We start from the raw sequence: 24,362 nt of genomic DNA on the forward strand, positions 1-24,362 counted from the left end.
TTTTAAGTCCTCCACAACTGACATCTTAGCAATGTCTGATACTCTTGGTCCTGTGGTGTTTGCATATTGCTACATCCCTTGGCTTCCACAATTTTACACTTTCTTGATTTTCTTCCAACTTTCTTGTCTGTCTTTCTGACTTCTCTGCTAGTTTCTTCTGCTTGGAGTCCTCTTCTTCTACTTTTGTGCCTTGCTAATTTACATATCCTTCAGAATTCACCTTAATTTTTATACTTCCTCAGAGAACCTTTCTCTAATCTCCTGATTAGGTGACTCTTTCCCATAGCACCTTGAATTCTACATTCAGAACAGCCATCATCATCTCATCAGTTAATTATTTGTATTATTATCTGCTCAGTGATCCATTCAGACTGTGAGTTCCTGAGTTCAGGGAATGTGTCCATTTTAGTTACCAAGTTATCTCCATGCCTGGCCTGTGGTAGACCTTCAGTAAGTATGAGTGGGATAAATAAATGTACCTTGTCAGCCCAACTGCATGCACCCCACAGATCACACTTGAGGGAAACTCTATCTAGCCAAAGGGAAAGGGATCACAGAAGTGTGTCTCATACCATAGTTACCAACTGGATAGTTTTCCAATCCTGCACAGTGATGAGAGTCTCATAGTCCTCAATACATGGTCATCCTTCACAGTGCCCCCATCAAGGCCTGAGTACTATTATGCATTCCCTTCTCTCCATGTTTCTGTCTGCCTGGTTAAATAATAAATGTCACTTTCATCTTTTTTGTATGGGAACTATTGACCAAACTATTTGCTGGTCTCTAGAATAAAAACGCCTGGAAATACCAAAGGCTACTTTTGCGGGGAGGTGGGGACGGGGGGAAGGGAAGGAGGGCGTGGGAGTAAAGTGCAGAAAAAACTTTTCAGAAGAGGAAGAAAAAGAAATTTGCAGATTTGCACACATGCTTAATATTTTAGATTACTTTACTAATTTAAAATTGTTTATAATGTTCTGAGCAAAATAAAAATGCATTATCTATAGCTTGATTGACATCAACCTTATATAAGTCTCATTGATTTGCCTCTGGTATATTCCATTTTACTCTCCTTTCCAGTTTCACTACTACTGCCTGATTACTCCAGTTAGTTCAAAAGCCTCCAAAATTACCCCTTTGCTTCCAGTCTTAACACCCTCTAATCCATTCTCCATACTTTGGCCAGATTAGCCTATCTAAAAGGTTCTGGCCAAGGTATTTCTGACATAGACTCTTCCAGTAGTGGCTCAGACATTTTATCATGGCCCAGAAAGGCCTTAATCATGACCTTTCTCCCTCTCCTGAGCATACTAAATACCTTCATCACCATGCAAATCAACGACTGTGCAATTTCTACCTTGTTTTCCAAGTTTCTGCTCTATAGTGAGGTCCTTTCATATATTATAGTTAGTAATAATATCAAAGTTATTACTTTCATTTATTAAACAGACTAGGCACCAGGCATTCTGCTAAGTGCTTTACAAATTTTAATCTCATTTAATCTTCACCACAACCTAATGAGAAAGTACTACTGGCATTCTTTTAATATATGATAAAACTGAGCCTAGAAATCTTTATTTGTATACAAGTTTGCACAAATATGAAGCATCAGATTCTGGATTCAAATCCAGATTTATGTAACTCCAAAGCCTGCTTTCTTTCCTGTACTTCATCACCCTACCGTGTGTTAATTTATAAAAAGCAAACAAAATTTTAAATAGAAGAAATTATCCACATTATAGTAAAAAAGAAAAAATTATAAATTTATTCCATGTCATTTGGAGGCTGATTAGGAGAAGTGGTCTTAAATTTCATTTAATGAAAGATGAATTATACACTAGTTAATTAACTAGTTAATTCATTAAAGTTACCTAGCAGGAAGAGAGTATCTGCCTGCATTTGGATTAAAAAAAACAATCTATATGAGAAAGCCAGTAAGTGACCAGGAGCCCACATTGTTTTTTTTCTTTCTCTTAGAAAAATGGCAGAGAACTCCAAGAGGCAGAAATATACGTTGCTCTTACATTGAACTGCTTATCCTCAAAAGACAGTAATAATCTGACACTGCAGATTGTGTTACATTAAACTTTCCTCCTTTGTATCTTTTAGAAATAAGTGTTAGTGAATAAGAGGCAAATACCAATTTATGCATATCATGTCTTTTTCATTTGTCAAGAGGAGAAAAAATATTTTCCCAAAATTTTACTTTTCTTTTTCAGGCCTTCTTATCCTGACTCTGTACTTCCTTCAACTTCTCATGTCACTCCAAACTGAATAGAAGTCTCTAAACATTGTGCTGCTGTCTAGGGCTTATTGATAGGTCTATGATTTGTTCTAGTTATAAACTAGATGCATTTCTGTTAGCCATCTGGTAGCTCTTATCCCTCTTTACCTTGTAGGATGATCAGGGTGCCCAGATCACCTAACCCTGATTATATAGTATGACAAGTATTAACATGGTCTGGTTTTCCTTTAGGCCCTAAAGAACCCTAAATTTGCCCTCTTGGAATGTGGTTATAATTTGTTTTCACAATAATATTCTACTTTTAAATTCGGCTGTCCCCCAAAGCTAGCTATTCAACCCGATTTTATGTCATTGAAATATTTCTAGTACTTTCTTATTCCGCCCATTAGAAAGCCTAACCAACACTGATACTGAACCACCGATAATTTTAAGTGAAATGATCACCTCAATCAATGTCCACCCATCAGCTTTTGGTCCAAAGTGAATCATATTTTCCAGTGTCTTTTTTTTTCCCCAGTGTCTTAATGATAATATGTCAATTCAATCAACAAAAAGTTACTGAGCTCTGATCAGGATCGGTGGCTCAGCCTATAATCCCAGCACTTTGGGAGGCCAAGGCAAGTGGACTTAGTGAGCCTGCGGGTTTGAGACCAGCCTGTACATCTTGGTGAGACCTCATCTCTACAATAAATCAAAAATTAGCTGGGCGTGGTAGCACGCGCCTATAGTTCTGGCCACTTGGAAAGCTGAGACAGAGGGATTGTCGAAGCCCAGCAGGTCAACGCTGGGGTGACCATAAGCGTGCCACTGCACTCCAGCCTGGGCAAAGGAGTGAGACTCCAACTCAAAAAAAAAAAATGTTACTGAGCTCTTACTATGTGACAGGTACTGTGCAAGAAACCCAGAGACACAGAGGTGAAATAACTATGATCTCTCATGACACGTACACCAATATCTATAGTAAAGCCAGAGCCATGCTAAAATGGAAGCTTATACAGGAAACAGTAGGGGCAAAAGAGGAAATATCTGCCTCAGAGAGTTGGGAAACTCTTCAGACTGGTCTAGGTCTTGAAAATGAGTAGGCATAAGCTAGAGTAGAATTTCAATTATAACAATAAACAAAGCCCATACCCTACATCATAACAAACTTGAGAGTTTGTAAAATGCTTTTTTATGTGTTGCTTGTTTTAATCCCTTAAACACTTAATAAGGTAGGGATTACCATAATTAATGTCTGAGCTATAAGAACCCTTAATTTTTGATGATAAAACTCAGGACTAGAGAGAATAAATAATTTTTCAGAAGTCCAGCATCAGTGAATGGCAGCTAACCCTGAAATACAGCATCAAGTATAAATAAAGGCTTAATAGCAATGATAGGCTAGAGAGAACTTATTCTGACCCAGGAGAACCAAATGTTTTACATACAGGAATACTGAAAGACTATTGTCAAACTCCTGATAGCTTGAAATCTGCTAGAGCAGGAATATTTACACCACAGAAAGTGGTATATGCTACAAATCCATTCTTTATTTCTTCCTTTCTTGTTTATTTTCTCCTTTCCTCCCTTCCCTTCTCTCTTCCTTCCTTCTGTCCCTCTCTTCTTCCCTTCCCCCTTTCTTCCTCTTCCTCCTCCTTCTTCTTTTCTCTGTCTTCTCTCTTCCTCCTCTTTTTTTTCTCTCTCTCCCCACTCCCCTTCACTAGCCAGTTTACCAGCATTTCACTGCTTACTAGCATTATATAGAAATGAACTAAAAGCCAAGCTCCTTCTCTGTGATTTTGAAGTCCATTATTGCAAAGGAAAAATATGACCAAGTAAGCCATTCTGAAGAAATAGTAATCTTGTCAAATAAATTTGTATAATATGCCAATAATTATTTATGAGATTCCTTAGTTATTCTACATCTGACATTTGTGAGAAAGAATAAAAGGTTTAAGACATAATCCCTGCCTGTGGATATTGACTGCCTGGCTCATTCATTTGTAGGTCATCTTTGTCACTTTTACAAATTCCAATTCTACTTTTGCTGTCATGCTAACAGGATATCTCATCACCATTTATGTAAGCTCACAAAAATAACATCTAGGAGTTCTGTGGTGATTTATAATTTTTAAAAATCACAAATATTTAAAGCAAGAGGAGATTTTTATCCTATTTATCTAGTGCTCTAGGTTAAAAATCTTCAACCCCTAAGCCGGGCTCGGTGGCTCAGCCTGTAATCCCGTGCCTTTGGGAGGCTGAGGTGAGTGGATTGCCTGAGCTCACGGGTTCGAGACCCACCTGGGCAGCAAGACCTCATCTCTACAATAAATTAAAAAAAAAATCAGCCGGGCGTGGTAGCACATGCCTGTAATTCTGGCTATTCAGAAGGCTGAGGCAGAAGGACTGCCGGAGCCCGGCGGGCGAGGCTGTGGTGGCCGGGAGCGGCCACTGCACTCCAGTCTGGGCAACCGAGTGAGACTCTAACTCCAAAAAAAAAAAAAAAAAACTTCAACCCCTGCATATCTGTAAAACTCGTTTATTTTAGTAAAAATCACCTGGGCCCCTCCACATTTAATGTAGCATCTTTCCCTTTCTATCTTTCTAAAAGTATTGTCTGCCTTAGTTGACCCAGTTTATAATCAATTTTAACAAACTTTTGAATAAGTGGAACCCCCTAAAATGCAGATAAGTCAAAGTAGGCCACTCTCCCAATTAAAGTATCTTGAAGGGAATGTGCAGTTATTTGGGGGCCTGTACAATGTGCTACATTGTCAATTCACTTCTTCATTTTAAACAACCCCACCTCATACCAGCTTACTGTAGATCTCTTGAGAACTCCACAGTAGCATACTTTAAATATCAGGCATTTTTCTTTAAAACATCTGGGATTCTCTTCAAGTGCTGGTAACTGAGGTTTATGTGCTGGTGTGTCTATGTGGGTAAGAGATATTTACAGATATTGAATTTGCTTTAAAAAAACATAATTTTTGTGGTTCTTGCTATAATCTTTGCAGGCTTATGGTGAAGATATTTTCTTTGAGCTTCTGTTAAGTATATTTCTATGATGCACATATTCTAGGTTTAAGTGCAAAAAAAATCAGCTTCTCAGAAATCAGATAATTATTCACAGCACCTTTTGTTGCTGTTGCGTTACTTTGTTTACACAGTGTCATCTAAGCTACACCAGTAATATATTTGCTTCTAGAATTTACTTGGAACACACAACTTGGGAAGAGTTTACTATGAGCCCATTAAAGATCGACATGGAAATATACTCATAGTAACCATCAGGGAGGTGGAGATGCTTTATTCATTTTTTAATGGCAAATGGATGCAGATCTCAAAGCTGCAAAGCCAGAGGAAGTCTCTATCAACACCCGAGGAGCCAACAGCCTTAGACATTTTACTGATAACCATCCAGGTATGTCCTTTTTAAAAAATTTCCTGATATATTTGACATTCCAATCACAATTACTGATCCACCAGTGAAACATACCAAGATTAATTTACATATGCAATGATGGAGTAGAGAAGGTCCAGAGCTACATTGCTGCTTGTATTTCACACATAAGAAAGATGCAAAGGCTTATGTTTGTCACTTTATGTATCACTTTGTCACTCTGTAGACCTGGAATTCATCAAGCAATACAAATATTGGGCACCCTGAAAATGTCCTCACCAAGGAACCAATAAGAAACCTTGAGACAAGTAATTGAGTAGGAGATCTATAGTTAGTATAATCAAAACATTAAAGTAATACCTGAATAAACTATAGTAATAATACATTTCTAGATATTATGTGTGTGTGTGTGTGTGTGTGTGTGTGTGTGTGTGTGTGTGTGTATAAAATCTAGAAATTTAAATTATATATGTGGCACTTTGAATAAAAACACTCATATACATTTACTCCTGCATATTTCTTACAGTACTGTCTTGGAACAGACAGGCATGAGTAAGTCCATTTTAGGAATAAAGTAACTGAAGCTCAATGAGGTAAGGTGACATAGAACTACAAACAGAGGCAATTTGGTGAAGCTAATGAAGCTTTAACATCATTTGTCTCTTCACTTGGACAAGGTCCTTCCAGGCTCTGGCAGAGACCCTACCAATTTTGCATTCATAATTTTGTATTATTTTCCTTTAAAAAAGCATAAGAAACCATATTCACTTTAGACCCCACAAAACTTGGATAGCTAGAAAATGGCAGATCTGAGATGTTAACTCAGATCTTCTGCTGGAAAGCAGACTTCTTTCTGCTATGTTATATCACATTCAGGCCAGAAGTTAGGATTTTAGTGAGTGAGGGCTGGGAGATGAAATATAGAATGAAAGACTCACCTGAGCATTGAATAGCCACCAAAATTCAAAATCCAGGCAGCCTAGATACGGATCCTTAGCCTGGGTGGTGGAACTGAGATCAACCCATGCCTACTCCTGAACCCAGTACTCTCTCCCTGCCTCACATGTCCTTATGTGAACAGGGGTTTTGGCTGTTTCTTTTTCTTTTTTCTTTTTGTTTTTTAAACCCAGTAATGGGAATGAATTGTATAGGACCCTCCAGTTAAGTAAAAAAAGCTGATAGGAACATTATATTGCGCCCCATGCAACATGTAGCATAAATCCACAAAATCTAGACTAAGAGGGAGACAAGTACCCAGTCACACAGAAACAAGCCAAATTTGAGCTTCCACCCCAGGAATCATTCATGGTCACCCTAAACAGCTTACTTACTTTCTAACTTTCTTTCATTCCCCACCAAGGGGTGACTAGTGCAGTAATCTCACCTCTTCATTACTTGTACTGGCCTAAGCCAGAACAAAGTCCACATAGCAAAGGTAAGCTAACTGGTCAAAGCCAATACCTCTGGATTTGATTTTATAGAATTTGTGTTCCTAGGAAATTGATAGAGCATATGCATGTGTGAAGGAGGTGGGGGTAGGGAACACAGACACATTCGTGGCTCCCCTCTTCACCTTTTATAAGCAAGTGCTAAAAGAAACATTTTAAAAATCATAATAAATTGAGCTTTTACAGGGTGACTAATACACTAATCCCCTATAGGGATAAACTGGGGTCTGGGCTACCTTTGCTCCTAGAAACACAGCACAGGCCTCAGCATGATATAATACCTGGTTTCTCCTAGACTTATTACATTAAAAATGTGTTACAGGTGCAGAAAAATTCCAATCTGGTGAAAGGTTGTTAGAGAAGGAGACCAAAAATAGAGGCAGGATCAGATTTCCACACAGATCCAAGTGGAAAATTTACCCCCGCTGACTGGCACATTCCCGCTTGATGTCATTCCCACCCACCCCCACTCACCCTTCTCCTTCCCCAACTTCTCCCTCCCCTCCTTCCCATACACATCTTACACTGGAGAGGAAATGGGGAATAAAACTACTAGGGCTGGTATCCAATCTCTTCTGGACTTATGACTTAATTATACCAGGAGTTGGCTCCACCAACTCAATATGAAGGGAGAGATAGGTCTTGGTGGAACTCAAAGTACGCTGGGTAATTTCCACAAAAACAAGCTATAGACCACTTTCTTTCCTCAGGGGCAGTGGATGATAACCACTAGGCCTTCTGAATGGAAGCCTAGGTTTTTTTCTGCTCCATCACATCACATTCTGGGATACCAATTTGGAATCAGGCTGACTGGGTATGATTCTTGACTCCACCCTCTCTGGTCATGTGATGTGGGCATGTCATTTAAATTCTTACTCCTGGTCAGGCTATGTGGCTCAGCCTGTAATCCCAGCACTTTGGGAGGCTGAGGCGAGTGGATTGCCTGAGCCACTGGGTTCAAGACCAGCCCGGGAAACTTGTGAGACCTCATCTCTACAATAAATAAAAAATTAGCTGGGCATAGTAGCTCGCGCCTGCAGTTCCAGCTATTTGGAAGACTGAGGTGGAAGGATCCCCGGAGCCCACAGGTCGACGCTGGAGTGGCCATGAGTGTGCCCCAGCACTCCAGCCTGGGAGACAAAATGAGACTCCAATTCAAAAAAAAAGAAAAATTCTCACCCCTCGTATTTCCTCCTCTGCAAAAAAACAAAACAAAAAAACCCCTACTTCATAGGGTTCTAATGAAGATTAAGTGAGTTAATATATACACATTAGAAGAGTAGCACAAGCTGAATGCTCAATAAATGTTAATGATTTTTATCATTTCTCTACTCAGAAAAAAACTCAAACCATGGTAGGCTGCCCTCAGGATACACCCAGTCCATCTCCTCTTCCCTGCTCCCCAGGAAACCTCTGATACTGGCCCAACCATCCCTTGGAGCATTTCATCATTTTCTCCACATTTTTATAACTAAGAAAAAGCTATATTAAAGTGATATGATCCACAATGGGATTTTCAAAACAGGTAAGGGTTTTATCAAAATCTGGGCCCAAAACTAATCTAATCTCTACGACCCAGTGAAACACCAGTGTCTAACTTCCTCATATTCCTGACCCTCTCAAATCTCAGGCCTCTCTCATATACCTGGAAAAGAAAAATCCTTCTCACACTTGCCTGGTTAGGGAAAGAGAATTATTATGGACAAGTTAGAGTACCTCTGAGCAAACTAATTGGCAGTGAAAGTATTTCCAATAGGGAGGCCTCTCTCAGGTGCTGAGTTATTAGGGAGGCCTCTCTCAGGTGCTGAGTTATTCTCACCATGTTCTTCGGGGATCTTTTCAGTTGCCAGAAGCCTCACATGTGAAGTTTCCTCTGAAGACTAATCTCTTGCATGTGTACCATATATTCAAGTTTGTAACACATTGTAACATCTATGATATCATTTGATCCTTATGCAAACTCAGTGAGGTTGATTGAATAATTTTATTGTGTTCAGTTCATAGATGAAGGCATGAATTTCAAAGATATTACTTGCCAAGCTCATATCAACCAAAAAGAAGAAGAAGGACCAAGATTCTTGTCTTTTGGCTCTTAGCCTGGTGTCCTTCCTGTTCCACCATGCTGCTTTACACATCCTCCCCTTTCTTTCTGCATTCTTTTTGAAAAATGTAATCCTAGGAAAGTTGTGAAGTTTGTCTTCTATCTCCTCCCATCCCTCCTTTCCTTCTCTTCTCCTTAGGTACTTCTTGTTGCCTCCACATACCTACTGCCTTCTTACACCCTAGGTGCCCAGAACCTCTTCTGCCTTTTTCTGTTTTTTTCCAGCACATTTCTACTATCCCCAAGTAGCTTCAGACACAGGAATTAAAAACTACAGGAATCAGAAAGATTGGTGAAAATGAGTTAATTGAGCTGGAATTAAAAACAATTGGGTTCACAAAAAAATGTGTTCACCAATGTCCATAGAAGCACTAATTAGAGTAGCCAAAGAGTAGAAAAAACTTAAATGTCCAACAACTGATGAATGAGTAAACAAAATGTGGCATATCTACATAATGGAATATTATTCAGTTCTAAAAATGAGTAATACATGATCCATGCTGCAATGTGAATGGGCCTTGAAAACATTATGCTAAAGGAAAGAAGCCAGACCAAAAAATGCTACATATTATATGATTCCACTTATATATATGTCCAGAATTGGCAAATCCATAGAGACAGAACGTAGATTAGTGGTTTCACCGTCTGGAAAGGATAGATTGGGGAATGAGAGTTAATGAATGTGAAGTTTCTTTCTAGAGTGACGAAAATGCTCTAGAATTAGACAGTGGAAACAGTCGCATAACCTTGGGAATATACAAAAACCACTGAATTGCACACTTGAGCAGGGTGAATTTTATGGTGTATGAGTTATATCTCAGTTTAAAGAGAGAAAGAAGAAAGTGCAAGTAATAGAGACTACATTCATCTGGAGAGCCCTTGTCCCATCTAAAGATAGCAGCCCCTATCAGCCTCAGCTAATTACTGTGGACAAGTGAGGTCCTGTTGTTGATATATTTTCAATTTGTTGAAGAAAATATGAAAATCCAGAATTTAGTGGGTTAAATATTTTCATTTTTCTAAATTATTTTCTACATTTTTCCCAATAATTTTACATTTTCAGAAAATTTATATTATTTGCAGTCCATATAATCTTGGGTCCACAAAGACTACCAGCCACTATTTTGTGACCTTTGCCATTCTGCACAACTCGCCTTCCATACTCCTTCCAGCAAAATAGAAGTCCTGTTGGTATTGGAAAATCGACTAGCTACCATTCCCTAACAAGCTCTCAGGATCTCTGATCAATGAGGAGAGATGGATATACCCTTCCTAGTCACTGCATCAATGCAGCATGTTCTCTCCCTGAGGAGCAGCCCCTGATCCCACCTCCTCTAGTCCTCTCACTTCATATATAATAAGCATTTTTTTCCAACACCAACTAGGTGCCAGGCACTCTTCTAGGTGCTATAGGAAAAACAAATGAATAAGTCAAAGTCCTTGCTCTCAAGGAGTTCAGTCAAGGGAGGGAGACAGGCTTGTAAACAAATCAAGGTAATACAAGGCAGAATTAAACCAGAGCCTGATAGCAGTACAAATAGTGTAGTATGGGAGCACAGACAAAGCGGCTATTAATTCAGCCTGGAAATCTCAGGAAAAGCATTGCAGAAGAGGTAGCATTTGGCTGAGCCATGAGGGTAAGTTAAGTTCACCAGGTGGGAAAAAAGAGAAAGAGAGAGGAGGGAGGGAGGGAGGAAGAAAGTAATTAAATAAATGGCATCAAATTTAATTTAGAGCATAGTAAAGAAAATAGGTAGAAGCTGGAAGAGTAGATGTCATCCCCCTTGGGTCCCCATGGGCTTTACACAGTCTTCTTATGGTCTCTGTCACTCTGGGTTAGAAAAACTTGCTTACATGTATCTCTTACACACTGAAATGTGAGTTACAGGAAAGGAAAGAGCATGTCTTATTCATCTTAGTATCATTAATATCCTAGCACAATGCCTGACACATACTAGGCACTCAGTAAAAGTTGATAGAATGAGTTCATTTGTGAAACAAACAATCATAAAAGAAAGAGTAGTGCATGTGTGGGGCTAGAAAAAAGTAATCAATTTTGGCTGGAGATAAGGGACACACAAGGGCTGTAGTGGAAGTAGAAGTTAGAAACACAGAAACACAGGTTAGAAGTTAAATCGGGTAATATGTGGCTCCAGAAGCATTTAATTTGATGTTAGAAGGTTTTTGAGTATACCTTAGATTATGTGAATAAGTCAGTTTCTTTATCTTCCCATGCAAGCTCCAAAAACGTTCTTGCTAATGAAGGATAAGTGACTATGGAAAGGCAAAGAAACACATAGTGGATGCTTGGTCTTTTAAAAACCTGAATGAAAGGTTGATTTACTCCATCTGAGTAGTACTGGTTTTTATCTAACCACAATGTGTTCTTAACTCCCATTCTATTTGTGGTCAGTTTTGATCCCCATATGTCTTTCTCTTATACACTTGACCATCCTATATTTGTACTCTTGAGTTTAGGTCTTTATAAGCAATTTTTTCTTATTATGTTTCAACTCTAATTATCATAGGCTTATTTTTCCAATGCATAGGTCATTCAGAGCTTTATTACTATTTCAGAAAATCAAAACCACACCAAATTTGGGACACACAAATTTGATACACACATTCTTGATTTTTTTCATCTGAAACATCAATAAATAAGCTAAACAGATTGGTCTTCCAGACCAATCCCTACTGGACCATCATTCAATATACCTACTATTTCCACACAATCTCCATCATCCACAAATCTTCCACCCAGATATTCAGTTTCTTAAAGGAACGTAGTCAAGATTCTACTTGTCCTGGGTTATCTAATGTAACAGATTACACTGAAGACTTATCCCCAGTCTGTGGATCTTGTTCTACTGTTGTTAGAAATTAAAGTAGTCTGTGTGATTTGCTCTTCACAAAGTCATGTTGACTTCTCTTTAGTGTCACAGGATTTCTGGGGTGATTGTAAATTGATTTATAGTTCTCTCTCATTTTTCACAAAGATCAATAAGTTGGCAGGCCCCAGTTTAATTACTAGGGTCATCCTGTATTTCAAACCATCCTCTTTCAAAGATAGCCATATTTGTACTTTTCTAGTCTTCAGGGATTTCTCCAGTTCTCCATGACTTCTCAAAAATAATGACCCTTGGGTCTGTGGCCACATCTGCTGGTTCAGCAAGTACCCCTAGGGGACATATCATCAAATTCAGCAGATTTGAATACTTCCATTTTTCTTTCCTCATTAACCATTTATCTTCCATTAATTAGCTGCTCATATTCCAAAATTCCACCTTGACTGAACATCATCCAGTCAACTACTCACCTGTGATGTTCTGAAATGACTGTATAGAAGACATCTTAAAAATTCAACCTTGCCGGGTGCGGTGGCTCATGCCTATAATCCCAGCACTTTGGGAGACCAAGGTGAGAGGATTGCCTGAGCCCAGGGGTTCAAGCCCAGCCTGGGAAACTTAGCAAGACCTCATCTCTGCAATAAATCAAAAAATTAACCAGGAGCGGTGGCGTAGCTCCAGCTACTTGGAAGGCTAAGACAGAAGGATCAACTGAGCCCAGCAGGTTGAGGCTGCAGTGGCCACGAGAGTGTCACTGCACTCCAGCCTGGGCTACAGAGTGAGACTCTGACTCAAAAAAATAAAAAATAAAAATTCAGCCTTATCCATCCCTGATATTAATAACAATTCTTCTTGATCATGAGATCAATTTTTTTCCAGTCTATTTTTTTCTAAATTTTTTCTAAATGTTTTTTAGATTTTACCTTTCTGTACATGCTTATTCTATCTTCCTCTCAAATGGCCATTCTTATTTTGTCCCTCTTCTGCTATTTCTATATACTCTATTTAAGGTATCTGACCTAATTTCCACATGTTGTGTACATATTTTATATAGAAACAGTACTGGGTACTAAGGACACAAAGCAATAAAAAGAATACAGCCTTACCATTAATTTCATAGTCCAGTTCAAGAAGAGAACAGGAAAGGAAAAAAAATCAAAGTTAAGTACCTCTTCCGCTGTAATTCTGCATTGCTTTTTATTATAAAACTGATTTCAGTATATTGTGATTATTTACTCATCTTTCTTGACCTCCTCAAGAGCAGGTATATCATGTTCACCTGAAACTCCAAAGTCTCCCATAGTGCCTACAGTTTACAGGTTCAATATGTGTTCACTGAAGGATGGGACAGAGCAGACAGACAATACACAATAACATATGTTAGATATTGCAGACTGTTAATGCTATAGAGGAGAAATCACTCCTTCAGAATACAGTGGTCAAGGAAGACCCCATACCTTTCCATCCCATATACAATTCTACAGAAGTTCAAGTGTTTCTTTGTTTTCTTTCTTGTCTTCCCTACATTTAGTGATAGAGTTGGTTCCCTTTATTTTAACCTTTATTAAAAATAGTTTATTAAGCCAGCAGGTCGACACTGGGATAGCCATGAGTTTGCCACTGCACTCTACCCTGAGCAACAGAGTGAGATTCCAACTCAGAAAAAAAAAAATAGATACACACACACACAGAGAGAGAGAGAGAGAGAGAGAGAGAGAGAGAGAGTTTACTGATATTATTTTTAATTGCAAATCATAATTGTATACATTTATAGGGTACATAGTGATGTTGATATATGCATATAATGTGATCTGATTAAATCAAGCTAATTAACATACCCATCACCTCACTCACTTAGTTTTTTGTGGAAACAATTTTAAATTGTTTCACTTAAATTTCAAATGAAATTTGAAATTTACTCTCTTAGTTATTGTCCCCTTGTTGAAAGTTAGGCTAAAATCTAGCCTATAGAAACCTTCCCTTATAATCGGTTAGCTGACTCATCACTTCTAACTTTGTGTCTCACATCACACTGTCCAAATGTTTAAAAAATATATTACTTACTGTTATGGGCAGGAGGTGGGGATGTCTGTATTTATCAGTTATTCGTTATCTGAGCCTCTGCAGTCATACAGGGAAGCAAAAGTCATAACCCAAAGAGTTCACTAGAGAACCAACCACATATAAAACAAGACTCTATTCCACAACCCTCTGTGCTTAACTTGGTTGGCACTTCCTATTGTATCAACAACACAATGTAATTTCAATGCAAATCCATTAGAAGGCAAAACTTTAAATTTCATAAAAGATACAGAATTTTCTTGTGAAGCTGATGAAGATGATGTGGCGATCTAATCAAATTACATGCAAAGCCACTGACAACCGAGAATCTAGAAATGGTAGATCAGTTAACGATTGAAGAGCATAAAATGAATAAGGACTTTTACGAGTATGACTTAAATATCAAAACTTTTAAAGATGCCAGGAAAAAAATAACAAGCCTTCAAATACTTTTGTGAAAATTATCTTCTTCATTATCACACTGTGAAAGTCAAATATGGGTAGTATCATTTCAGCTACCACAAAATTTAGTATAAAAAACTAGGCCAATACTTGATTCATTCCTTCTTCATTCTCAGAATTAGTGCACAATTATAACTACAACTTAAATGTTAATAATATAAACCTCTTAGCATTACTTTTTGTTTTAATTTTCAAGGTAAAGAATCAATCAAGCCTTCTTTTCCTACTTAACTCTAAAGTTTTGATTCTATTTTAAATTGTTTCACTTAAAAATGGACTTCTCCATTTTGATGATTCAGAAATTATGAAGCTTCCTGGAACTGCTTTGTCAGTTTTTATACTTGCAAATGTCTGTTTCCCCTAGTAAAGCAGTAAGCCCACCAAGGACAGAAATTATTAATTTAATTTTTCTCTACTCCCAGTCTCAACCCACACACTTACACTGGCACAGAAATTTGAGGAAAATAAGCACAGAGACTGTAGTAAAGACTGATTACCTGTACCTTGGAGGAGAATTCTCCTGAAGGTAAGACTGGCAATGCCACCAATACTTCCCTAGCATTCGTGGTGGTACCTGAGGTTTCTCACCTAATTACTTCGCCACTGCTCCTTTCATTCATGACAGGCCTACTCTGAGAGGAAAAGGTCTGAGATTGCCCTTCAGGGTGTTTTTTTGGTTTGCTTGTTTGTTTCAACCTACAGGATATTCTCTCCTATCACAAAAGGAGTCATCAGCGTCTCTCTCCTGGATTGTATCTGGGTTACCTAAAGCTATGTAGCTCTGTGGATCAGATCAAAGTTCTCGTTACCCAAAAGCTGCCCAACATTCTCTGCCATGTGAAGATCCGTGAAAACAATAACATTTCCAGGTAAGTTGTCAGGAGTTGAAATTTTTCTTGTAATAAAATAATGGTTCAAATGACTGACTTAATATGCCAGAAGGAAACTAAAGTGTAATTTCTATGGTAAGATGTCCTCAGAGGCCACAGTAGAGCAGGACAGAGCTGAATTTTAGCACTAGATAAGGAGAGATTGACTGCCTGTAGGTTGGTGGAAGGAACGAGCCCATTAAAAAGAGGTACTGACAGACCGGGCACAGTTGGCTCATGACTATAATCCCGGTACTTTAGAAGACCAAGGTGAGAGGATTACCTGAGCCTACGGGTTCGAGACCAGCCTGATCAACTTGGTGAGACCTCATCTCTACAATACATCAAGAAAAATTAGCTGGGCATGGTGGCACACACTGTAGATTGAAGCGGAAGGATCACCTGAGCCAAGCAGGTCAAGGCTGTGGTGGCTGTGAGCATGCCACTGCACTCCAGCCTGGGTGACAGAGTGAGACTCCAAATCAAAACAAAAAACAAAACACAACAACAACAAAAAAACACAATGAACATAAAAAAGGAGGTACTGTCCTTTCACTCGCCTCTCTGCATCGTTCATGGTATAGCTACTGATACTCAATTGGTTAATAAACAGATGACCTTTTCTTTTAACATTGCTATTTCTAATATCTTATTTTAATTATCCAAAATAGTCATGTTCTTTTTTATTTGAAATATCACCTATAGAAACAGAGTCAAAGAGGTAATAATGTCCCCTGATCTTAAGGGATCTCCTCACTTTCATTCTCCCTAACTCTAACCTTGTGGCCGGAGGACCTTGTATGTGTTCTATACCCCTTATAATTCTCTAGGCTGAAAAAGAAATAACAAGGCCCAAGCTTCTGGAAACTTGTCCTATGGTTTGGCATTTGGTGAATTACTCTGTTTGCTTTTGAAAGTTGCCCAGTCTTGGTAATCTGGCTCAATTTTACAACTAACCCTCATAACAAGTCTCTGAAAGTCTACTATAATGAACTGGATTGTGTTGAACATAACAAATTAAAAAAGAGAAAACTGAAAAAGGAATAAGTAAGAAAAGAAAAAGAAATTCTTCAGCATTCCTCAGGTTTCAAAGAGTACAAACTAGATTCTCAAATTCTAGACACCCATGGATTTGCTTTACCAAAGGAAAATCTTAATTTGGTCATTTAAAATATAGTCCCTAAACTGGCAAGACTGTATCAACTATATTGTCTCATGGGGTTTATTAAACAAGTATTACTTAATGACACTGGAAGAGATGATGATGATGATGATGATAATGATGATGATGATGATAGTGGTGATGATGGAAAAACTCACCGACTACCGTATTCTCTTCTTTTACTTATCATCTACACCTGGACTTTAAGGCTGCCATCTGGTGGTCACTTCTATAATCAGCATTAGTTATCTCCTCCGTCCCTCGCAAATGGTTATATGGCTCATTTGTGGGTTGACTTAGTAATGGTTACTTTCATCCATTTTCCAGATCTGTGTCTTAAGGGCTTAGACTCTATCTCTTAGCGGTTACACCAACTAATTTTCCCTTGCCAAGGATTTAAATTTCACTTGTACAAAAGATTCCAGTAGCCTTTACTCTGCCAGTTCCATCTCCCTCATCCTAGCTGAAACTGTTTAGTTAGTGGTAGGTGTTTCATGGTATTCTTACTATTTTCTAATTTGATTACAGACCTTGTTTTAGAAATGTGGTCCTTTAGGTTTTGCGTATGATTGTAAACCTCTCATTTAGTTCAATATCAGTGATAGGGGAAAAAAATAGTTCCCAAACAGGTTCTCAAAGATTTCAATAATTTGTGAAACCAACACTAAGAAAGATTAAAGTATGATTTAATTTTGATTTTTTTCTCTTATTGGGACAAAGGGTAAATTTTTCATAGTCTTGTCCAGTGTGAAACTTCAAATGAAACAGGTATCTAGAAAACAGAAACTTTTATAAGAGAGTAGTTAGTTAAAAGAGAGTGGTTTTTGATGAAAAGCTCATGCCACAATCAATTTGGTTTTCTGACCCACAGATTGGAGCCCAGGCTGGCATAACCCTTTAGGTAGAGCCTCAGAGGGTTTTCACAAGGGTGGGAACATATGTCAGCACCTCCTCTCTTTCCACTCCCCTAGAGGAGGGCTTTCCTTTCCTCGCCAGCCTGCTCTTGAGAGCATATTGCTGCTCCCTGCAGAGTATGAGGGAGAAACTGGGCCAACTGAATATTTAGAGACTTGTACTAAAATACCTGTGGAAACAATGTTGCCCAAGAGGCATTTATCTTGATCTTTTCAAGCTCCTTTTGAAGAGAAGCCTTTAGGGGCAAACCAGATGTGACTTCCTCCCACTGCCATTCTTTTCCCTTCCCTTCTGCATGACATTTGAAAAAGTTCATTAGGAAGGATTATAGAGCATGCAGAATAAAGACACAGATGACTGGTTTGTAAGGAAGATGGAAGCAATGATGTGTGTCCCCTGGTTCCTTTTACTAGAATTGTCTGGTGTTCCTGTTTGTGATTCTCCTCAAGCTTTTGGAAGGGGAAAGAAACCAAAATAGCCCCCATGATTACAACAGGCCAGGGTTGAAATGTGCCATGTGGTTTGCTGCCGGAGTTGGACCAGAGTCCTGTGGTTACCCAACTGAAGAATTAACCAGCAGATGCCCCTGTGGTAAAATGTAAGATCTTAGAACTTAGAGGATCTGCAGGAAAAGAAAAATGAGGACAGTCAGGAAATTATTACAGAATATTTGAAAGCTCCAATCTAAAAAATGGATTCATATAAATTAGACCTGCTGTCTGAGGTAATGTGGCTTGATAGGTGAACTAAGCTTAAATTAGAAAGAGCTCGTTTTAAACTCTATTTGGGTGGCAAAATGTTCATATTTCATGAACTGCATTGAGTTTAGCCACTGAGAATTGGTTATCCAGATTCTGGACATATACACAAAGAAAGTTCTGAGCTGTGTCCTGAATTTTTGTTATATTTCTAATTTTAACTTGACTCAACATACAGAGAGGAGTGGGAATGGATCCAAAAGCTTTCTGGCTCTGAATCTATGGAAAGTGTGGATCATACTTCTGACTGCCCCATGCAATTGTTCTTCTATGAGCTCCAGATGGCAGTGAAAGCTCTCCTTCAGCAGATCAATATACCTCTGCACCAGGTACCAGACTTCTTTACCATTTTTATCTTGTTTTTATGGCTCATGGAAACTTCTTTGTAGCATTAAACTTACCCAGCATATATGTGTGTGTACATTATATATTCACACATGCACATACATACACAATATGTTCATTTATTTAAATCACTTTGCATGTGCATGCACGTTTTGAACTCAATGCCCACAAGTAAACCAAGCTGCGCTTATCCTTTCCTCTAGTTCTTCTGTGCTGACCTCTTCCAAGTTTTCTAGAGCCCACTTGACTATGGTCTGTCTGGTCAAGCAAGGAAAAATCATTGTCTAGTCTACTTTGAAAGACACAAAGCTTGGCTTCAGAATAGCATAAAGCAAGTAGAGTAAAATAAATAAAGGTGTACTCAGATGCACAAATGATTATCTAAGAACAGAAGAATAATTAAATCTTGATTTTAATCTACAACAATGGCCAAGGCTATTCCATGCTATCTTTCCACAGAAAATTTGCTGTCAAAATTTTTCCTTATCTAAATAAAAATCTGCAAATCTAATCTCCACTAATAAGAACTTCAAGGAAAACTGTTGGCATAAAAGAGAATAGTAAAGTTTGTTAAGCTCTGTCTAGCAGGTTACCATGATGTGGTATTAGGTTGAATTTTTTTTTTTTTTTTTTTGCCTATGTTCAGCATCCCTGCCCCTTTACCCAAAACACATGCGCGAGCATGCACGCGCACACACATGCACGTGCACATGCACATGCACACAGAACCAAGTTTAACCTGTAAACTGGAAGAAAATTACAAGAGTGATTGACTTTCTTTAAATAAGAGAGAGAACCATGAATTGGCCTCTGACCTATGGAGGTAGGGGGATAAATTAAGATTCCAAGATTGTCCTTCCTTTTGGGTATTACTCCAATTTTTTAAGTCAGTAATGCAAGGTTAGTGCAAAACAGCCAACACTTATGAAGAATAAATTTCATGAGATGCCATAAAGACACTAGGGAGACAAATGCATTATTCCAGGGGTGGCCGTGTGTTCACTGGTAAAAAAAAAAAAAAAATATCAGCTCTACTTGTGACAGTAGATACTATCAAAGGGTTTCTTGGACTTAGCAGGTTTGAAGCAGCTCATATTTCATTGGTGACTCTTGGGCTACATATACATGTTGAGAGAAAGCTGCCTAACAGTGCATACAACCTTTTTTTCTTTTTCTTTTTTTTTTTTTTTTTTTGGATACTTGTAAAATTTTCTCAGTCGTTGGCCAGAAACTACATTTTTCCCCCTTAACCAACTTAAATTGAAACTAGTGGATTTTTAATTCAATCCATTTTTGTTGCTTCATGTAATTATATTCATCATTTTGAAAAGCCCACAGAATGCAATCATTTTCTGCTTTTATAAGAAGCATAAATGTTGTTTTCAGAGTTTATGTGGAACATTACTGCCTTAAATCTTGATTTTATATAGCATTATTAAATGGGCTGAACCCTAATATTTATGTTGTATAAAAATTCCAAGCTTGAAGTCGTGTAATTTTGTTAGATGTTTTATGCCAGTTTGGTGTTGTTTATGTAAGTGCCATGTTGTAACTCTCCTATTTTTCCTCCGCGCGTGTCCCTCTGCAGGCAAGGAACTTCCGCCTCTACACACAGGAGGTGTTGGAAATGGGTCACAATGTGTCCTTTCTTCTCCTGCTCCCTGCCTCAGACGACGTCTGTACAGCCCCAGGACAGAATAATCCTTACACCCCACACTCAGGGTTTCTTAACCTCCCTCTTCAGATGTTTGAACTTGGTATAGTAGCTTGTTTCACCTAGAAATATTAACCCAGCCTCCTTATAATAAAATCACAAAGTTATATCTGTTCCCCCTTGTCCCAGTGGAGGGTCAATAAATCACATGATGGCTTTGGCAACAACCCTTCCTAGAACTGTGTACAAGTCTGAGAAAAAGCAAAGCTCCAAGACTATGTGCCTGAGCAATAATTATTGAAACCTAGCTAAGGCCCAACGGAGAGGAAGGAATTCTAAACAGAAAGTTCAGTTATCAGGCTGTACTTCTTGCCTCCCCGTTGCTTTCTTAAAATATAAATATAAGAACTGATGTTTTCCATGAAAAGTATTGCTCACTCTCGTTCACACTCTCTCTCCCTCTCTCCCATCCCTCCTTCCCCTTCCCCTCCCCCCTCTCACCCCCAACTGGGAAAAAAGTAATAATGAAATTAAAATGAAGAGTGTGAATCACTTTGGAGAGGAAAAAGCCTATAACTGTAACTAGTGCTGACTTATTAAGTAGACTCTAATATTAAATAGACTCTAAATTTCTGACAGACCATTTAAGAAATAGACAGGATCTCCCAGAAAGCAATATTGTGATCATAATGTGGGTTTCTGAATGGTGGAAGATCTTGTTCTGACTTTCAAAATGAATAGCCTGGGCTCCAGTTTCTCTACTTTTGCAGAGACCCTCGCTGCCCACTGAGAATGTGAATAGGGAGGCTTTGTCCCCTTCCCCTGCTTCATCTTGTAACAGGCCAATAAGAGGCAATTAACAAGAGTTCCCTCCATTCAAATGAATTGTGCAATTTGCAGGAGGGTGAGTGAGTGGGTGGGTGGAATGGAGGCAGACTCTCTTTGGATTTCTCCCAGTCACCAGGTTTAGAATCAGACAGGCAACTGCCTCAATGTCTCATTTTGAGACCTGGGCATCTGAATCTGAACTTATCCCTCAAGGATGAATTGTTTAAGCCTCTTAGTTTTCCTTGCTTCATGTAGTTCAGATGCCCAAAAGCTGATGAGCAGCAATTGCTATTTTCCAGAGGAGAAAGAGTTCTTAAGAGAAGCTTAAATCAGACTTTCAGACTGGGACTTGAGAGTCCTGGATCTCCTATCATATGACACTGGCAATCACTTAACCTTTCTCTACCTTTTCTGTGTCACACGATTAATTATTTTGGTCGTACCACTCCCAAGAGTTCTGGATGTGAATGTGACCATTAAATGAGTTCCCCAGCCAAACAGCCTTGTTAGTCCATGATATAACAGCATTGTTGTTATAAGCTATAGTTTAGAGCAGAATATTTCAATTCAAGTCAATAAATATCTCTTGTGTGTCTACTGGGAAGATTTAAGGATGAGTAAGACAAGGACTCTGCCCTCAAGAAGCTTTCAGTATGGTGATAGTGGTAAAATAAAAATACTAAGTATTATAAAATGAGGTAGAATGTGCCAGAAAAATAAGTAGTAAGTGATATTGAAAAAATAAAGTACATTTTTTTCAAAGAGGGCATCAGAAGGCCTTTGTGGAGGGGAGGACATTTAATGTGGGTGTTGAAGACCAAGCAGGATGTTAAAAACATGGATAAAAATAAAAGGTTTTCTTGTCATGGGAAGTAGAATGAGAAAACAAATGAGAATAGAAGAACTGGGGGTCAGGAAAAGAACTATAGTCCAGTTTGGCTAAAGCAGAGAAATATGAGGAAATTGGTGGACTATAAAGATATACAGACAAGATGGGGCCATATTGGGAAGTACCTCGAGTCAGCCTGAGAAAACTTTCAGCCTGAGATGAACTGAAAGCAGGGATCAAAAACTTCAGAAATTATTACAGTGGTCCAGTATTAGGGTAGAAACCAAAAAAGAAGAAACACAGACATAAGAACCAGTGGAAGTAATCAACAAGAATGGGCAATGGTTTAAATGAGGAAAGGAGAATTCTAGAGGGCCCCTATACATAGTTTTTAGCCCCAATGACTGAGGAGACTGTTGTCTTTACAAAAAAAAAAAAAACAGGAGAAAATAGTTTTGGGAAGAAAGTCATGCTTTTAGCATCAAATATATAGATTCTAAGGATGTTAAGTCAACTTCCAAGTGTACATGTCATGTTAGTAATAGAAATGCAGAAGAGAAAATTGGGTACTAAACGGAGAATCTCTCTAGCATCTACAAATAACAGCCGAAGCCATGACAGTAAATGATTTTCCAGGGAAAGATAACTGACAGAGAAAGTAACTAAGGAAAGCAATTCATTGGAGCACTAATCAGGATTCTATTTTGTGTGAAACAGTCATTGTTGTTCCATAATTATAGACACAGATACATGAAATTCATTTCCCTAGTCCTCCGTGGCCTTGGTGGGAACAATCAATGATTTGGTATCCTTTGTAATATATGACTCCTAAGGTCCTAGAGGCTGCTTTCTGTGAGGCTCACACATTCTTCTTGGACAGCCAACCTTTGTTCCAGCCACCCTGTTGTTACTCTCTATTCTACAATTTGGTGAAGCCCATTTCTTCTCTCCATTCATTGTTCATTTCTTCATAAATAAATATTCAGTGAGTAAGCTACTGTGTGCCAGGCACTATTCCCATAACTGCCGAATCAACAATGAACAAACTCCTGATGAAACTTGTATTCTATTGGGGGAGACAAATAATAAGCCAATTGACAAATAATAAAATTGTAAATGTCATAGAATTGAGGGTTATGAAAAAAATAAATAAGGGTAAGGGGCTAGAGTCAAGTGATGGAAGCTGCAATGTTACACAGGATAATCTGGGAAGGCCTCTCTTCCCAGAAGACAGATGTGAGCAGAGAGCTGACATTTCCAAGTAATAAGAACAGCAAATGCAAAAGCATTAAAGTAAAAGTGTGCTTGGCTAAGAGACCAGTGTAGGGTGTGGTAGCACGTGCCTGTAGTTCCAGCTACTTGGAAGGCTGAGCGGAAGGATCGCCAGAGCCCAGCAGGTTGAGGCTGTGGTGGCTGGGAGTGGCCACTGCACTCCAGTCTGGGCGACGGAGTGAAACTCTAACTCAAAAAAAAAAGACCAGTGTACCTGGAGCATAGGAAACAAGAGCAACAAAGACAGGAGACAAGATAGGAGAGTCACGAGAGCCAGATCAGGCAGGGCCTCAGAGGCCACAATAAGGAATTTAGATTTTAAGTATGTTAGAAATTCAAAGAAATTATTATGAGCAGTAGAGTAATACTATTATGAACAGTAGAGTAATATTAAAAGTAATATTAAAATATAAAAATAATATTTAAATATTAAAACAGTAGTCCTCCCATTCAAAAAAAAACTTACCTTTGTTTAGCCCAGAATTTTCTAAATTCATTTTACCATAAGTGAATTCGTTTTTGGCATGGCATCTATTAAAAACCCACAGAGAACATATTTTGGGATATAGTGTCCTAGAACAGTGCTTCTCAAACATTAATCTGCATAAGAATCATGTGAGAGCTTGTAAAAATACAGATTCCTGGAACCCAACCCCAGAGATGTTGAGTCAGTAGGTCTGTAAGGAGGCTAGAAAATTTACATTTCTAATAAGCTCTCAGGTAATACTGATGCTACTGAGCCACAGACCACACTTCAAGTAGAACTGACTAAGAAACAGAGATAAACTCATAAATATAGAACTAGAAGTGTGCTTAATACAGTAATACAGTTGAATCCAACTGTGCCTATCTCTTGACCTGCTTTATCTTTTCTTATTGCTAAAAGCTATATAAGACCATCAGATATTATCTTTCATATATGAAAAACAAACCATAGATCAAAGCCTGGGTCTCAGTAGTTCTTGACTCTAAAATGGTTTCTCCTAGAGTAAGACATACTTTCTTGGTTTTCCCTTGCTGCCATGTCATTGGTAAACCAACTGATTAACGAAGACCATATACATTTCCAGAAAAAGACCACTTGGTTCGGCTTGGTTCCACTAGCATACACAATTCTATTAGTCTTTTTTTAGGGACAAGGGGAAAATGTTGCCAGGAATAGGAAATTAGTTAGCTCTCTAGTACAAT

The 24,362-nt window shown here is 38.4% G+C and overlaps 1 protein-coding gene across 1 annotated transcript in view; it reads left to right on the forward strand.

The window, feature by feature from the left end:
- Nucleotides 1-20,470, forward strand: part of ANKFN1 (ankyrin repeat and fibronectin type III domain containing 1) — a 294,650-nt gene extending 274,180 nt beyond the window's left edge. The window contains exons 14-17 of the mRNA XM_008072011.1: nt 5,430-5,645; nt 15,245-15,411; nt 18,425-18,575; nt 20,180-20,470. Of these exons, the coding sequence (XP_008070202.1) occupies nt 5,430-5,645; nt 15,245-15,411; nt 18,425-18,575; nt 20,180-20,371 (726 nt within the window). The 3' untranslated portion in view covers nt 20,372-20,470. The remainder of the gene's footprint in view (nt 1-5,429; nt 5,646-15,244; nt 15,412-18,424; nt 18,576-20,179) is intronic.
- The last annotated feature ends 3,892 nt before the right edge of the window (nt 20,471-24,362 follow it).

This window comes from Carlito syrichta, unplaced genomic scaffold, assembly GCF_000164805.1.
Source record: "Carlito syrichta isolate Samal-C Ts95f unplaced genomic scaffold, Tarsius_syrichta-2.0.1 Scaffold314811, whole genome shotgun sequence".
NCBI classification, from domain to species: Eukaryota; Metazoa; Chordata; class Mammalia; order Primates; family Tarsiidae; genus Carlito; species Carlito syrichta.